Source organism: Phalangium opilio, unplaced genomic scaffold (assembly GCF_054372755.1).
Source record: "Phalangium opilio isolate 3A_F unplaced genomic scaffold, DU_Popi_V2 ptg000082l_1, whole genome shotgun sequence".
NCBI lineage: Eukaryota > Metazoa > Arthropoda > Arachnida > Opiliones > Phalangiidae > Phalangium > Phalangium opilio.
The window spans coordinates 19,392,066-19,410,219 of NW_028324189.1; the positions used below are offsets into that span (position 1 = coordinate 19,392,066).

General features: G+C 40.6%; 1 protein-coding gene across 1 annotated transcript; it reads right to left on the reverse strand.

Annotated features, from left to right (window-relative positions):
- Positions 1 to 958: 958 nt before the first annotated feature.
- On the reverse strand, positions 959 to 2,600 carry LOC149653634 (uncharacterized). Its single transcript, XM_089847018.1, has 3 exons — positions 2,465 to 2,600; positions 2,229 to 2,371; positions 959 to 2,172 (listed from the first exon to the last, which is right to left on the reverse strand). The coding sequence occupies exons 2-3, from the start codon at positions 2,254 to 2,256 to the stop codon at positions 959 to 961; spliced, it is 1,242 nt and encodes a 413-aa protein (XP_089703144.1). The 5' UTR covers positions 2,257 to 2,371; positions 2,465 to 2,600.
- Between the last annotated feature and the right edge of the window lie 15,554 nt (positions 2,601 to 18,154).

Sequence of the window (18,154 nt, forward strand, 5' to 3'; positions counted from 1 at the left end):
AAAGGTTTGTTCTCTAATAAACCAACTTTGCACTTTATTAAGACATGTTTCATAGTAAATATTTCTCTTAGGTTCACCATTCGCAGAGCTTTAACAAAGAATTACTTGTGCCATGGGTATTAGCGAAAGTGGACGGAGCTAGTCCTGATGGGTTAGTTGAATGTTCCTGTTGTGGGAAAGGCATCGTAGAAATCAAGTGTCCATATTCAATGAGAGACATGCTTGTAGAAGAGATGGTAGGGGGTAAAGACTCGTTTCTTCAAAAGACGAAAATAGTTTAGGCTTGAATGAAAAGCACAGCTATTTTTACCAGATTCAAACGCAATTATTTGTCTGTGATGTTAAGTACTGTGATTTAGTTGTCTGGTCTACAAAAGATTTCTTTGTTAAAAGGGTCACTCCAGATAAGAGTTTTTGGGAAAGTTGTTTAACAAAAGCGACAGATTTCTTTAAAATTGGAATTTTACCAGAGTTATTAGGGAAATTTTATTCTAGGTCTAGTCAAATGAAGGTATTTAGTGAGCAAGTCAATAACGCGGGAAACTCTAGTGTGGATACCCAAGTTTATTGTTTTGGTCAAATGCCTGAGGAAGAAGATGATCACATGGTAATGTGTGAAAACCGATCCTGTAAACATAAATGGTTCCATTACAAATGTTTGGGTATAAAAAGGGCACCAAGAGCTAAATTGTGGTATTGTCCAAATTGCGCGGTTTTATCGCCTTTCAAAAAAAAGGGGGGCAAAGCGTCAAAGAAGGGTACAAAAGGGAAAGAAAATTAAATGTGATAACCTAAATTTTGCCCTTAACTACTGATCTCATTTGTTCCTAAGCTACCTAAATTATGGTTACACTTGTATGGTGTTTAGTACTGAAAGTAATTTCGCTAATTTCTTCCTTATTTAAATTACTTTTATTTTTATGTTACACAAAACTGTCACTTTTGTTACAATTAAAATTTATACATTTCTTTTCATAAAACTATAGACTTCGATAGATTTGTTAATGGCAATTTTATCCAAAGGAGTAATTTCATCCCCCTCTCTTTTTGTCACGCATTCAATGGGTAAACAACCTTGTAGTATTTGGTATTTGTTTCGCAAGAGACCAATTACCCTCTCAACATGAATGCGTAGGTTTGCAATTTTTCTTGTTTCATGAACTTCCAATGATGTTAACTGGTCTTTTCCCCGTGTGAAGCTCGGAATTGCTAATCGAGCGCAGCAAAAACCTAAACTTTCCTCTATATTGAACCCTCTATCGGCCATTACTAGATCACCAGGAAGCAATTTTTTAAGGATCCCACAATTCTCTGTCAAATGCCTATCGTTAACTCTTCCTCCCCAACAGTAAGAAATAAATGAGATGACACCCTGTGGAGTTACGCCTATTAAAAATTTTGCTGTATTATGATGTTTGTAATTAGACCATGTGATCGCTCGAGTAATTAACGATGTTGGGCGATTTATAAAAACTTCAAAACAATCTATAATAACTGCTACATGATCTCCAAAGGCTTTCTTTAACTCTAGGGGCATGGTTTTCCGTAATTCTTCCCTTTCTGGCCACGCAACAAACTTCTGAAGTCGAATGTTACAGGCGTCAAGCCACCTATCAAATATTCTAGACGCTGTAGAGACGGAGATGTCGAATCGATAAGCCAAATCTTGTAAGGATAAATTTAATCTCATCCTCATCAAGAAAAGTAAAAACTCCTGAAACTGATCTAGTTTGTTCCGGTCGGATTTTGGGATCGCGACACAAACGACATTGAAAACAATCATCAACACTCTAAAGGAAGGCAGCCCCGTGTAAAACTTGGTTTTCTCATTGTTATTTGCAAAAGTGTCTTCCGTGAGAGAAACGTCCAAAACCTTTTCTTTAGTCGAGCACAGCTCGAAGCTGATGTTCCGGTGGTCAAGTTCAAGTTCCTCTATGTTTTCCATGGTCATATCAGTTTGGGTAGATATTTCATTTGTTTCCGGACTGAGAAGTTTCCTAATATTTTCCATAGTCAGATCAGTTTCAGTCGATACATCTTTAAACTCGTTGCAGCCCATCTGGCAAGCAACGTCAATAGTTGAGATGAATGGTACTTCGTTGATATTTTCAGACGGACCAGCTCTTATCATATCTGGCGCACTTTCACATTCAGTTTCCATAGCTCTAATATCTATAAAAATATACATTAACATTCCTTATTTTATTCAAATAGGGAGATCACATTACCATCTTTATCACCAGAAACTAATTCCATTACTAGCAAATTTCTTCATTTGCTTCATTAGGCTGATTTGTTTTTTTACTCGGAGCAGCTTCAGTCAAATCTAGGGTACTTTCGCAGTCTTTAGAAGTTTCCATGGCTCTAATATCTATAACATTATTCTAATTTAATATTTCTGAGTTTATTTTAAGATTGTTCCAAAAATTAAAGCATTTTATTATTATTAATAAGACAACATTACCATCTTTAGCACCCAGAACGTTTTCCGTTGTTAATGAAGTTCCTTCATTAGACTGATACATGGTTTTAATCCTTAATTTTCGACTAACTATTCTTTTCCAACGCGAATGAATCATATTGGGATTTTTCAAATTGTTTTTGCCTAAGAACAAACTTGGTGCCCAATCTGGATTGGTTTGATCGAACAGCGCTGATGGTTTTCCTGTAAATGTTCAATCATATCAACTTACTAATTAAGATTACTCTTACAATTAATAATAGATTCTTACCTGAAAGAAAATGTTTTGAACATACGTGTGGGCCTCGTTTATTAGGTGAAAGGGTTATTGTAAATAACTCTTTCTTTCTATTCTAGTAATCCAAAGATTCCTACGCTTTTTTGATAAGTCCAATGCAATTGGGCCTTGGTGCCTTAGTACAGCTGGTATTTTAAAAAACGACAATTTTCTTCCGATTCCGCGAATTTTCGTTACATTCCTTCACCGTACAATAAATACCGCCTCCTATTTTAAATAACCGCTTAGTTTTAAATTTTTAATTCAACTGAACTGCAACGAAACTTATTGCAGGCCGCCCTATAACTCTAACAACCCGTTTAACAGGCCAGTCAATATGGCGGCGTAGTGAGCGAGCAGTCGACGGAGAGAGAAAATCTCGTAAAGGAGGGAAAGGGGACGGAAACCTGACGTCACGCGCAAAGACCCTATACCGGGCTGCCAGGCTGTATCTAACACAAGAGGGTTGGCCATTCTCGCTTATGAGAAATGAGTCCTTGTCATATGCATCTCTGGTCTTGGTTAGCCTAGAATTTCATTAGTGGTCCCGTGGACCACTGCTCCCCCTCCGATTTAATTTTTAAACTGGTCATTTTCCCTGTGCCACCGCCTTATTTACAACGCTGAACTGAAGTTTCTTTTGCCCGGAGCATAGCCTACTCGATCACGCGCAACACGTCGCAAGCTGCTTGCGCTATAGCGCGAGTCGGGGTAGGAAATAATGATTTTTTTAAACTGGACATTAGGCCAGCGACCCTCCTGACTTGGAATAAATAAACTGCTCCGTGACCATTGACCAGAGCACGTCGGCTGCTAAGCTAAAGAAGTGGATAATTAAAATATTAGAATTTTAATGTGTGGACTCTGGTTACCATTGAATTTTTTAAGTAGTCTCGTGGACCACTGACCCCCTCCGATTTAATTTTTGAACTGTACCAGGCAATTTTTAAACTGGTCATTTTCCCTGTGCCACCGCCTTATTTGCAACGCTGAACTGAAGATTTCTTTTGCCCGGAGCATAGCCTACTCGATCACGCGCAACACGTCGCAAGCTGCTTGTGCTATAGCGCGAGTCGGGGTGGGAAATAAGGATTTTTTTTTAAACTGGACATTAGGCCAGCGACCCTCCTGACTTGGAATAAATAAACTGCTCCGTGACCATTGACCAGAGCACGTCGTCTGCTGAGCTAAATAAGTGGATAATTAAAATATTAGAATTTTAATGTGTGGACTCTGGTTACCCTTGAATTTTTTTAGTAGTCTCGTGAGCCACTGACCCCGTCCGATTTAATTTTTGAACTGTACCAGGCAATTTTTAAACCCTGCCCTGTGTTACCGCCTTATTTCCCACGCTGGCGCGAATTGCTTTGCGTTGTCGAGTGCGTGATGGAGTGGGCTATGCCTGGAGTTCCAACCCCCGCTACTTACTACCAAAATACCCACTAGCATAGCCCACTCGACCACACTCTCTTTTCCCCGGCTACATATTTTGAAGAGGGCACTTTTTAGGCGTATTAACAATCTTGGATCACCTTTGTGGACTTTTAGGGTAGCCCTTATAAACTGAGTCGGCATTGCCCTGACTCTATTGTGTTTAAGGTTTATAAGCTTAATATCAAACAGACGTTAGTTAATGCTACAAAAAAGTTCGAAATTGATAATCTCAGATCGTCTTTGAGAAGTTTTAAGGATATCCGAATTTCATATCGGGCTTATGAAAAGTTTGAGCTAAAGGTTAAACAGACATAAGCTAAATCAGCGTTTTAAAAAATTGTGTAAAACTGTCAATTTGGTCCTATTTGTGGAATTTTTAGGGGAGCGCCTCGCTTTTCAATAAAGGGTTCTAAAAAATTTTATTATGTTAATTACAATAAGAATACAAAATTCAATGAGTTACGTTTTTTTTTTTGGAGTATCATTATAAATAATGACTGATTGAGCTAAAGTTACGGTCCCCTTTTTATATGTTTCTGCTTAGCGTAGTTCTTAACAATCTTAATTTAAATAAAGACTGAAGGAGCAGATATTAATCAAAAATGTCTTGATTAGAATCAAGACCTAAAAAGTATCGATAAGACTGAGGTTATCACTTGACTGAAGGATCAGATATTAATTTTTTTTTAATTGAAACTAAAAGGCATGCTTATGAAAAAACAACGTTCCATTACCGTTTTCCGTTGAAATAACTTATTTTACAGGTAATCAATTTCAAAAATTTACTTATCTCGGGTTTTCGGGCACAATTCCATTCCCCCAAAACATTTTATCATTACATTAATTACTTTTGAGAGACAACGTGTCAAAATAAGCTTTAAAACAATAAAAAACTGATTGAGCGGTCTGTTTAGCCATGACCAAAACAGCACCGTCGGATCGCTTTGGTGCTTGTAGCATATGTAAATAAGTTCTTTACCATCGAATAAAGAAGCCTTGATTGTGGGATCCAGAAGAGATGCGATGACGTAATCCTCATCGTTTCATTCTTCCTTGAACTGCTCCGCCATAAGCTCCATCAAGGAACATCTTGACTTAGAAAAATATGGGCTTCTGGTCCCTCTTAACTCCTCGAATATCCTCATAAGGATCGGAATCATTTTAGAGGCTACTGGAGCTTGTTGTTGGAACATTTCCGACGATATTTTGAAGGGGCGCAAGATTTCGAGCGGTTCTTTTAAAATGTGGACATCATTTTCTCAAGGCGTTTTAACCTTTTTCAAACTTGCGCCGGTTCTTTTGTCCGCCTTCGCAAATTCAATTGTTTTTGCTAGTGCCTCAATCATTCCAGGCTGTATTTAAATATTAAAACGAATCAAAAGTTGGCAAAGTTTCGCAGGGTCTACAAATAAGCGTATTAAACCCTTTGGGTAACAACCTGAGTTAGGCGTTCGGTCGCCATAAAAATGGAATTCCATCTATTTCCACCAGCCTGAACCAGATCGTTGCGACCAGGAGAATAATTTTTGAAAACGCTTGTCCATTTGGGAGATAGACGAAGGAACGATATCCATTTGTTTATCTTTTTAAGAATTCTTTCACTTCTTGGGCACTTTTTTAAGGCACCGTTCACCACCAGCTGGAGGCTATGCGCAACGCATCTCTTTCTAAATGTCTTCATGCAGCTCCTCGTAGTCAGCCTCGTTCCTCCGATTTCCATCCAAGAATATTGCCTCCAATTGGTTCCAGTCTACAATTTCACCAGTTTATTTTTAAACTTATAATACGAAATAATAAGATAATGTATGACCTTCGCGAAGTTGAGAAAGCTCGCCTTCGCTTTCCGAAGGCACATCTTCGGCATGAGCAAACTCAGGTCATTTGGCCAGTTATCGTCAAATATGGCATCCATATTCAAGGCCCGAGTTATGTTTCCGGCGTTGTCAGCACAGACGGAGTAAATCTAAATATTCAAAAATGTAAACTTGGTAAAATTTTCGAGAATGATTTCTTACCTTCGCGCGATCTCCCGCCTGTTCCGTAATTTCATTTAGCTTCCTGCGGATGGCCTCTCCGTCATGCTGACCAGGAAAATGGGAAAACCCAACCAAGACGTTTCTGAACATCCACCTCTCGTCAATGAATTGGCATCTAACACCCAGAACCGATTCCCGAGCCCTACTACTCCAGATATCGAGGGTTTGGTGCATTTGTTTTCCACCGATGCTTCCCAACAATTCCTACAAATAATAATACGTGATTACAAATTCCATCGCATTTTCTAGGAAAATTCCGAGACTTTGCATAAATCAAGAAGTTACATTTGAAAATGGTGTCCGACGCGAGGACTCCCTGTCTAAATCTCGACCCAATGTCCTTCGCGAAATGTCGAAATGCTTTTGGCTCAGGGTTGCGCAAACTTCCCTGAAGCCACCTTTTTCGACAGTAAAAAGTGGTGCGTGGTCGTTTACAACCATTTTTACAACCGCTTTGCGATACAATCGATTTGTTCTTGACGAACGTTTCATTGGCGAATCGCCAATGTTTGTAAATTTTTCCTGTTTTTCTTGGGCGGAAGTTCTTTTGGTATGTTTATAATTAAACATTGTACCACGGAGAGTCTAAAAATGTTGCGATCAAAAATTTATCACGCATGTGCTTCATTGGAAAGAGGTAATCAACGATAATAGAGCCATTCCATATGATTAAGACGAGTGATGTCACCAAGGAATTTTTTTCAAATGGGACACCACTATCTTAGTGGTAAACCCTTAGCACCAAATATTTTTGTCATTTTGATGATTATGACATTTTGCCTACACCGTTTACAAGTTATGATTGGAGTGTTTTAGGGATGATCCCCTTAAGTTTAAGTAAGGCAAAGCAGACTAAATGAAAATATTACTTTTTGAATGGCGCGTTTGTTTTCAATATTTATAAAAAATACTTTCTTTAATTAGTATTTGTACTTCAATTTAAAGGGGTCTTCCATGGGTCGCAAGGCCCATTTAGCCATAGCCAACTGTATCACGCGCTCAACGACGCAACCTGCTCCTCTTGCAACTGTATACTCTCTTTGGTCGCTATTCTTCTTCCCAAACCAACGTCATAATAAATGACGTAGCCACAAGTTTAGACGAAACAGCAAGAATATATATTTAGCATGAGCGAGAGTGGGTCTGTGCTGTGCTGTGCATCGCCATGTTTGTGCCGTAAGTGTTGTGATTGGTGACGTAAAATGTCTACGGCCAAATAGCCTCGGTACTGTTTAGCTCGTGTTCGTGCGGATATTTAATTTAATTTAATGAAGTTCTAGCGTTAATTGCAATCAAAAATAATTTACTGCATTGTTGAAAAGTGTTCAAACCATTGCGGTCGTAAGTCGCAAAAATTTTCGTTTTATTCAGTTCCAATTGCAAGGGTAATCGAAAAGGTAATGTTTAAAGGGACACTATTGGCAAAAATGAAGTATTTTTATTGTGATTCCTTATGTTAAAATATGCCGCCTTGAATTTTTTCAGATTTTTTGAAGCGCTATTTATAGTATTAAACAATATTTGAAGTTTTGTATCCATTTGAATATCATTTGAATTCTGATAAAGCGACCTACCGGCCAATCAGCGCCCGAGATTTATAAAAGTCAACCCCCAAAGGTTTTCTCGGGCGCAGTCTGGGAAATAGCACACTTCCTCTGGTCCAAAACCAGTTTATTAATTGCTTGGACTAGTTTTTACCTCTCCGAGTGACGAATGTCACGGAGAGGTTCTGTAACGATCGTGTGTGTCTGTGTCTGTCTGTGTGTCTGTCTGTCACGCCCCACGTAACCGCGTTCGCAGTTTGCGTATCGGAGCAAACGTGTTCCCAATTTCCGGACTGCATTGACAGTTCACGGAAATTTGGGTTTGTCTCCTCTGGCTATTCTACTTGAGTTCCAACACCACCAGCTTTGGTTTTCGTCCACTCCACATGGACACTAGTCTGTACTTGCTAGCTTCCTTGCACAAACATCTTCTGATCTTCGTCAATTTCACCTTGCACCAGCTTCTATGCACCACCATCTTCTGGTCTTCGTCAATTCCACATTGACACCAGCTTCTATGCACCACCATCTTCAGGTCTTTGTCCATTCCACATGGACGCCAGTCAGTCCATTCCGGCTTCTTTTCCTTCGTCACCGTTTGGTTTCAAGATATACGCGGCGATCGGCTAGGGTTACGAGAAACGTCTAGCCTCCCAATGGCAGGGCTTCCACCATCGGTTCACGCGAATGCGTTTTTATCTATTATTATAATGGAAACGAATCGTATATATATCCCAAAATTTGAAAAAAGCGGGCAAAAGGGGTACCCTTCACTTTAAACGTCAATATTAGCAAAGTTTCGAAAGATAATAGGAACAACTTTATTTTAAACGATTTAACTATTTTTAAAGTTATTTACTGGAGATTAAAATAATTAATATCATTTATATTTATTTAATTAATTATTTAAGAGAAACTTATTTCTATGTACTGACACAAGTGAGAGTTAATATAGAACGAGTAATGAAGATTGCATCTGAATAGAAACACTACACGCATATCAAAGTTAATATAAAGCGAGTAGGATGAAAAGATCTCTTAGAAAACGGTAACATTTCGTTTTGGCAGAATATTAAATGGAAATACTTAAATATTTTTCTGCATTACGATTCTTTTAGTAGTTGTGTAGCTATAAAGCTCTGTTTCATCTCAATATTCCAAGAACATCTTTTGATATTAACATTTAAAATTTGGTGTTTACTTTTTAATTCATCTTTACTACATTTATATATAGTGTAAACGTAACTTTTAGCTTCATTAAATAATTAGGATGTTAATACTTCATCTCTCCATACGTGTTGAAACGACTGGGTCTATGAGATAAGATAACCTAGATTTTAACCAGAATTGACCTTGTTTCATGTCCTCTTATAGGATGTCTTAACGGTTCAGAGTGAGCCGAAAGTTAAATACACATTTAAGTGATAGATATTAGGTCCTCATTAGAATCATTGAGGATACGCAGGAAATTATTAAACGCTTTAAACTTTACAAATGATCATTGCGATATCTCGCCGGTTAGAACTATGTATTTCCGGTTTGTCTCATTGGCTGGCGGACCGGTGTTTGGAAATTGTATTCGTCTCGGCTCGGAGAGGTTTATTTCGAGAGCACGTAACCGTTACCGTTAATAGCTGCCGAAGGATTTTGGGAGTGGAATTCAAAATTTGTCGGCCTCTAAGGTCCTTGAAACATTTCCGAATGCTCTACCTCAGTCTTGTCCGATCACGTCTCACTTACGGTTCGATAGCTTGGAAGTGGCTATAGTTCTTACCTACGCAAATCCATAGACGCTGTCCAGCGTAAATTTATCTTTTATGTACATACTTTCTTCTTGCGTCATCTAGATTATGACTACCTCATTTAGTTGAATCATTTAAACCTCCCGTCCAAAACATATTACTTAGAAATAATTGATATTAAATTTCTTCATAAATAAATTAATCATAGAATTACAATGAGCGACTTACTTTCCAAGAAAACCTTTTGGGAAACCCCATACCCTACGTAAAAATGCAACCTTCCATGTGTCTTGTAAACATTTAAATCCTATTTATCGTGTTCAAAAAACTTATAATATCTACTCCCAAAAATTTGATATCTTTTCCATTACACTAGGCCAAATTCGTTAAATAATGTTGATAATTGTACATAATATATTGAAAATGTGTATATTCTAATGAACTTCTTGTTTAGTTTTTTATATGCACAATAAAAATCCATTTCATTGTTGTACATTCCTCTGGAAAGAACGTGTAGGCAGAAATTACTAACCAGTTTTCTCATTTGTGACGACCACTCGACCGCTTTTGTTCTGTCTTAAACAATCTTTTCTGGCGTAACTTTTCAAAAGATGGTATAACAGGAATAACACAATTTTGGTTTGTGGCCTCATTTTATTTTTATGATTAATAAACTAATTCAAGTTGGTTCCCCACCAACGTTTGTTGGCCAAACTTAGGGTTTTGGGTATAAATAATAATATCTACCAGTGGATTAAATCCTACTTACTTGCTCGCACTCAGTCAGTCCGCGTTGGCGATTCCCTAAGTATACTTTCCTACCAGTTACTAGTGGCGTCCCTCAGGGTAGCGTTCTTGGCCCTCTCCTGTTCTTTATCTTCATAAATGACCTCCCCTCTCAATTATCCTCTAAGTTGTGCCGATTTGCGGACGATCTCAAAATCTTTCGTGTGATCCACTCTAATGACGATGTATCCAAACCCTCCAGTCCGACCTAACTCGGCTTGAGGCTTGCACCTCACGTAATGGCCTCTCTTTCAACAGCCAAAAGTCCTTATTGCTAACCATTAACCGTATACTAAATCTGATGAAGACCTACCCTCTCCATACTACCTTAGTGGTCAACCTATCCGTCGAGTAAACGAATGTCGTGATTTAGGAGTGCAAGTCTCCCATAACCTTAAATTCCACACCCATATTGCTAGGACATGTAGTCGCGCCAATGGGCTACTCGCGACCATCAAAGCCAATTTTCCAAATCTCTCCCACCGATTTCTTATGCGTCTTTTCAACTGCTATGTTCGTCCGACCCTTGAATTTGGTTGCCAACTATGGAACCCCTCCTCTAGTGGTGATATAAAACTCCTTAACGACGTGCAGGGTCGCGCTTCAAAAATCCCTAAGTCTCTACGCAACTTTACCTCGCGAAAGCAGACTCGCTTCCCTCGGTTGGGCCCCCCTGTCCAGTCGGCGCATCTACATGGATCTAATAAGCCTCTTTCGTGTCCTACACTCCTCCGATCAGACCTACTTTATTCTCTCCCCTGACACGCACTATACCCGCGGTCACAGTCGCCAACTCTTTCTCCCGCCATCCTGCAAAGACCCACTAAAGCACTCTTTCTTCAGGAGAACTATACCTGTTTGGAACTCCCTTCCTGAAGAATTAGTTTCCCTACGTTCGATTTCTCAATTCAAATTGGCTACCAAAAAATTCTTAGGTCTATAATTTATCTCCCCACGGATTTGGAGCTGTAAGGCTTTGTAAAGCCCTAGCTCGTCATACACAACGGAGCAAAAAAAAATGTCATTCAACCTTTAAGTTAAATGACAGCCTTGGAATGGAGGTTTGACGCCACTACTAGAGAAAATTATGGTTTCTAAACATTATTCGTAACATTCATGTTGTGTTTATTCATGTCATCATTGGCAACCCTCCACTATAGTTGGAAACATACTACTCTTAGTTGACTAGGTCAAAAAACAGGGTTTATTCGAATGTTTTAAAAAATATTACAGCAATGTTTTAATTCATTGATATCACACCCAATATTGGACTGTCGCGAGAGAGAAAGTTTTCATTTAGGCTGACTGTACCGAAGGGAATTGTAGCAAAAGTGTGGGAAAGAAGCAATCTCGGGACTACAGGATATCGTTATAATGAGTTAAAATAGGAAATTTATAAAACTGAACTAAAGGGACACTGACAAAACTAAAGGTCAAAATATAACCGTGACACTCCCTCCCCCTTAAAACCGAACGCCCTCGTGAGGTCAAAATAAAAACGGTAAGGCGAAATTCAAACTAAACCTGGGATTATACGAATTAAACTATTCAAACATATATTTACAAGGGAAGTACCCTACCCGTTGCAGGGTCACGGGGACGAAGTGAACGCCTCCTGTCACAAGGGCTGGGAGATCGGGCTGCCTCACTACGTAAGCTCGCGCGTTCCAACTGTACCTGGTCTTCAGGCAAGCGGGGGACGTAGCCTTTAAGTTGCGTAATTTTGTGGGTGCCCTTTAACAACTTTTTACCGTCTGGCGTTTGTAGCCTATAGGTTAATGGGGACAGCTTTTCTGCGACCCTATAGGGGCCTGCCCATTTCTCTCCCAACTTATCCATAAAATAAGAGTTAGTAGAGGATTTCAAATGGGTTCTTTGCAACACTAAATCGCCAACCTCAAATTCTACGTCACGCCGTTTTTTATCATAATAAACCTTTTGCCGGTTCTGAGCTTGTTGCATTTTAGCGTGACCAACGGCGTGCGTCTTTTTAATTATGGCCCCCAAACGTAAAGCATGAACCTTTTGGGCGGCTATATTCAAGTGCCCCTGGAAATTAAAATCGTCCGGTATGGGATAGTGAGGGGGGCGTAATTCCCTGCCAAAATTGAGAAAAGCGGGTGTATAGCCCGTCGATTCTTGGACGGCCGTTCGCATGGCGAAGGCGAGCTGCTGTAGCCCCAGGTCCCAATCGCGGTGGGTGTCCTTAACATACATGGCGAGCATCGTACCTAGTGTCTGGTTAACCCTTTCTACGGGGTTGCCCTGAGGGGAGTAAATGGAGGTGAGCCGGTGTTTCACTCCTAGTTGTTCGAAAGAAGCTTCAATGACTTTGGACGCAAAAACACTCCCGTTATCTGAGATAACTCTGGAAGGTACCCCATAGCGAGTAAATACTTCGTCTATGAGTTTGTTAGCTATGACGGGGGCAGTTGCTCTTTTGAGAGGTAACATTTCAACAAATTTGGAAAAAGTGTCCGTTACTACCAATATTTGTGTGTGACCTCTTTTACTAGGGGGGAAAGGACCCTTCAAATCCACGGAGATAACCGACCATGGCTCGGTAATGGCGGCGGATTTCATTAAACCGGGTGGTTTTTCACGGGGAATTTTAAATTTTTGGCATACTTGGCAACTCCTAACATACCGGGTAATATCAGCATTCATGCTGTCCCACGTGTACATTTCTTTTACTCTTTTGTTTGTTTTAAACGTACCTAAATGTCCAGAGGACTTATTGTCATGGTAACAATAAAGCACTCGGGAACGTAGGCATTTCGGGACCCATACGCGATAACCACCAAAACCTTTGGCTTTGTATTTCTCTACCCATTTACAAACTAAACCGTTTTCCATTGCGCACTGGGAAATGGTCCTAGCTAGGTTTTTCGGAACCTTGAAAGTGGGATCTAAAAGAAGCTTTTTAACGACGGAAATTTCGTCATCTTTCTCTTGCTCTTCAATCAAGATGTCTAAATCTAGTCTAACGATAGTATTCTGGGGAGGGGAGACCTTTGCTGCAGACAAAGTAATTTCTTCCCGAACAGGATTCTGACTAGTAATACCATCTGTAGAGGGTATGCGGCTCAAAGCGTCCGCTACCAGGTTTTCTCTACCAGGGATGTAGTTAATTTGGAAAGGTTCAAAGGCTTGAAGCCTTAACATCCAACGGGTTAATTTGCCCGTGGGATCTTTAGCTCTATGTAACCATTCTAAACTTTTATGGTCACAGAATACCTCAAAACTAGAACCTTGGATGTAGGGGCGAAACTGTTCGACCGTTTCGACAATAGCTAGGCATTCTCTCTCTGATGTGGAATATTTTCGTTCTAAAGCATCTAATGAGCGACTAAAATACTGTATCGCCCTTTCTTCCCCGTCAATCTTTTGACTTAAAACGCCACCAATTCCAACGTCAGACGCGTCCGTCCGAACTCGGAAAGGGAGGTCGAAATGAGGAGTACTAAGGACAGGGGTCGTCGATAAAGCATGCTTCAGCTGAGAGAAGCCCAGCTCCTGCTCAGCGTCCCATGCCCATCTATGAACTTGGTCCTTATGTAAGAGCCTATTCAGGGGTTCCGCGATTTTAGAAAAAGGGGGAACAAATCGTCGGTAATACGACGCCATTCCCAAAAATCGTCTGATATCTTTGACTGATTTTGGGCGGGGATAGTCGCGAATTGATTCCACTTTACTGGGATCAACTTCTATTCCATTTTCAGAGATAATATGACCTAGGATTCTAGTTTTACTCTGGCAAAACCTGGCTTTAGAAGCCTTGGCGGTTAGTCCACTTCGGTCTAGTATGGTTAACACCTCATCTAATAGTTCTAGATGGTCTTCAAAATTATTGGTGGCTAGGATTAAATCATCTAGATAGGCGAATACACCTCTTTTTCGGAGTTTAAGAAATAGGTTATTGATCATTCTTTGAAAAGTTCGGGGGGCATTCGTTAAGCCGAACATCAGTACTTTAGGGCGGAAGAAACCTTTGTCGGTCACAAAGGCAGCCTTATCACGGGATTCTACGTGGAGGGGAATCTGCCAGTAGCCCGAACGTAAATCTAAAAGGGTGATGTACTTTGGCCGTGAGATGGATTCCAAAATATCGTCTATGCGAGGGAGGGGATACTGATCCTTTTTTGTAACAGCATTGACCCCTCGATAGTCGGCTACCAAACGGTCATCTTTTGACTCTTTTCTTACTAGAAAGATAGGGGAGCACCAGGGACTATCGCTGGGTTCTACAAGATCTTTCTCTAACATATCCTCGACTAGACTGTTAATTTTGTTTTGTAATGGGGGAGCGTACCTATAGGGACGACATGCGATTGGGGGACCCTCGGTCTCAATATGATGTTCAGTTATGGTGGTTCTACCTGCCACCTTGCTGAAAACGTTTCTGTGCTTATACACAACCTGGCAAAGGCGCTTTTTATCCTCTGAATTTAATGGGGCTTCATTAACAGCCGCACTCAAGTCCTCCGCTCCACCGAATCGTTCTCGGACGAAAACATATATTTATCCACTAAATAATTATTTAGGGACATTTCACACGCACCGCAATCATCGAGAAGGGAGTGTACTTCAGAGGGGTACTTTTGCCAGTAATATGTGCGCTCAGAGAAATTAACGTTCATGCCAGCCTCTCTTAAAAAATCTAAACCTAAAATAGCGGGGAAACTAAGATTATTTACAAGATATGCGGACCAGTCAAACAATATATCGGGGGTTAAAACGGGGAGAGAAATTTTTCCATTAGCTTGGACAAACTTCTTATTCGGGAGTTTCACTATTGCATCAGAGGGACTAGCTGAATACCCAGCTTTTGCAATATGGGCTTTAAGTCCTCCATCGATAATTGAATGAGTGGCTCCGCAATCTACTAGGGTCTTACAAAAATACCTCCAATTTGAACGGGAATAAATAAAAGTTTTTCTCCCCATGGCCTATTTACAATATTAATATTTATTTCCGAAATTGGGAGGTGACTCTTTATGCACGGCTTAGCATTTATTGACGTGGCCGACGGGCGCCCTGGTCCGAGTTCCCGCCGTTCCTCCCGTTTCCCTGATTTCTGGGGGTCTAGTGTCGCGCCAGTTTCCACGTGGTAAGCGGGGACATTCACTTTTGAAATGGGATCGACTCCCACATTCAAAGCAGCCAGTTGGGGGCTCATACCTATTGAAGGTAGAGGGACGTGAATTCCAGTTATTGCGTGGATAGTTGTTCGGCCTCGGGCTAGGAGGGGGACCGTTTCTCGGATTCGCGCTAGGGTTAGGCGAAGGGGTTGTAGGAGCTGCCAAGGGGGTCGGCGAAGTCAAAGTATCGTCACCAAGAAAACTCTCCGCTCTCGTGACGTCGACAATCAATTCCCTAAGAGAGGTATATTTCTTTGGTAAAAGAATTTGCTGGATGGGACGCCTCAGATTTTTAAACACTTTGGTAGCTTTTTCTTTATTGGTAAGGGGGGTTTCTAGCCGCCCCATTAAATCCTGCATGGCGTTTAAGTAATCCTGGGCGCTCTCTTTCGATTGTTGTGTTCTCCCGTCAATCAGGTCGCGAATCCTGTCGTCTTCATCCTCATTCCCAAACTCATCTCTAATCGCCGCTTCAAAATCATACCAGGTTTTGAAGTTACCATCGTTTTCGAGCCACCAATCGGATGCGGGGCCAAGCAGTAAGGTGGGAACCCAACGCGTTAAAAATATGGGCATTGGAATGTTCCGACTGACTCTGAGTCTTTTGGCGGCGGTTAAAAATTCGCCTAGCGAGGGGGACCTGTCGTCACTGCCATAATATTTTGGCGTCTCGACTTGGGGAATCCAAGCTTGAGGAGTGGCCTCAACTTCCTCGTCCTCGTGGGGTCCATCCCCGTTCCCATTGTTTCGGTGACGGTAACCATTGTTGTGGCCATTATTTTGGCCACTGTTAGCCACTAGGGTAGTAGTGAGGGCTTGAATTTGGGCAGCAAGGGCAGCCAAAAGGTTAGCTTGATCCGCTTGGTTAGGGGAATATTAGGAGGTTCGTTTCGTGGGCGCGGGGGTTCTTCAACCTCTATAGCATTATTGGGAAGGACTGCATTATCTTGGGCCTCGCGATCAGCCATGACTTGGACAGGGGATGGATCTTTAAGGGCTTCTAAACGTGAATGGCGAGCGTCTCGCTCCTGGGACTGAAAAGCCCTGAGGCAATCAAGGCAACTATGTTGTCTTCCTAAACTAGGGATACACTCGGGGCAAAATACAAAGCTCTGACTAAATTCAGAATCGCTATCCGAGTCTGATTCGCTCATGGGCGAAATACGCTGACGAGAAGCTCGTAATAAAAAAAAATTTGCAAGGAAACCTTTATGAATGATCCCGGACGGGCCCCCAGTTATGTAACCGTTTTTTAATACCTTAGAGAATTTAGATCAAAAGTAAATAGGTTTCTTATCCAGCGGTTCACATAAGGCACGAGCCTTCTCGAAATTAAAGATTTCCGGGTTGAAATGAGGTCTAGGGGTATGATATTAAGTGGAATAACTAACAGGTTTAAATGTCCAAGCAAAATTAAATTTTAATGTCATTAACAAATACTGTAACGAAGGCAGAAGGCCCTGGCCAACACAAACTAAGTAAATAAGGAAATCCCCGACACTAGCGTTATTTTATAGATGACCCCCAAAATAATATAAACATGCAAAACGATATAATATATAAACGATAAAACCCCAACAATAAGCACGCACTCTCCAAAATAATAATAATATTATTATCACACTAAAGTTCAAAGTCTTAACAATACCAGCGTTTTGGCTCTCTCTCTCAATCGGTGAGGAGTTGGGCACAAGCGAAGCGATCGCGCACAGCGTAGAATTTTAGCGAGCGTAGAACCCGTAACGATCTTTTTATAATAACGGTAACGAAGATCGGGCCTGGTGATGGACTTGGAAGACTGGAGTCCCTTGCAGTCCTTTTTCTAGATCCTTGTCCTGGAGCAGCGAAGTCCTTCGCTCTCCTTTTCAGTTCAGATCCTCGCCCAAAAGTGAAGTCTTCTAATTCTTTTTTCCATGTCCTATTTTCTGGATTTTCGCGGGTTTTTCTCTTTGGCCAATAGATTGGCTTCTCATCTTCGCGGGCTTTCCATGTTTAGCCAATAAGCGATCGAGTTCTGCTTAATTGCACCAATTCTCAGAAGTTCGGTTAAAGTTCAAAATGCCAAATAGATAGCTTTGGTCCCATTGAACCGAATTCCCATTCGACAGAAGGGGGTTTTTTTTGGGGTCCCATTCGACCGAACGTAGCCAAAGGTGCGGTTTTATTATAGTCCCATTGGACCGAAATGCTATTGAACTGGAAGAAGACATACTGTGTGGTTTTGCATTAAATATATTTTTAATTTCACAACTTATTATTGTTAAAATAAATGTGAGTTGAAAATGTATTACTGCACTTATTTAAACTACGTTTTAATTACGGCGAACCTCACCTACCCTAGCCTAACCTAACCTAACCTAACCTAACCAAACGTAACCTAACCTAACCTAACCTAACCCAACCCAACCTTGTTTGGAGGTAAAAAGATTATTTATATGAGTATTAAAAGCCCGCCTCTTACCACGAGCAATAATAGAAATATTTTGGAAAAGATGTCAGATAATTAATTGGAGAATATTTTGGAAAAGGTGGCAGCTAATTAATAGGAGAATATTTTGGAAAAGGTGGCAGCTAATTAATAGGAAAATCTTTTGGAAAAGGTGGCAGCTAATTAATAGGAAAATATTTTAGAAAATGTGGTAGCTAAATAAAAGGAGAATATTTTGGAAAATGTAGCAGCTAATTAGTAGGAGAATGTTTTGGAAAAGGTTGCAGCTAATTAATAGGAGAATA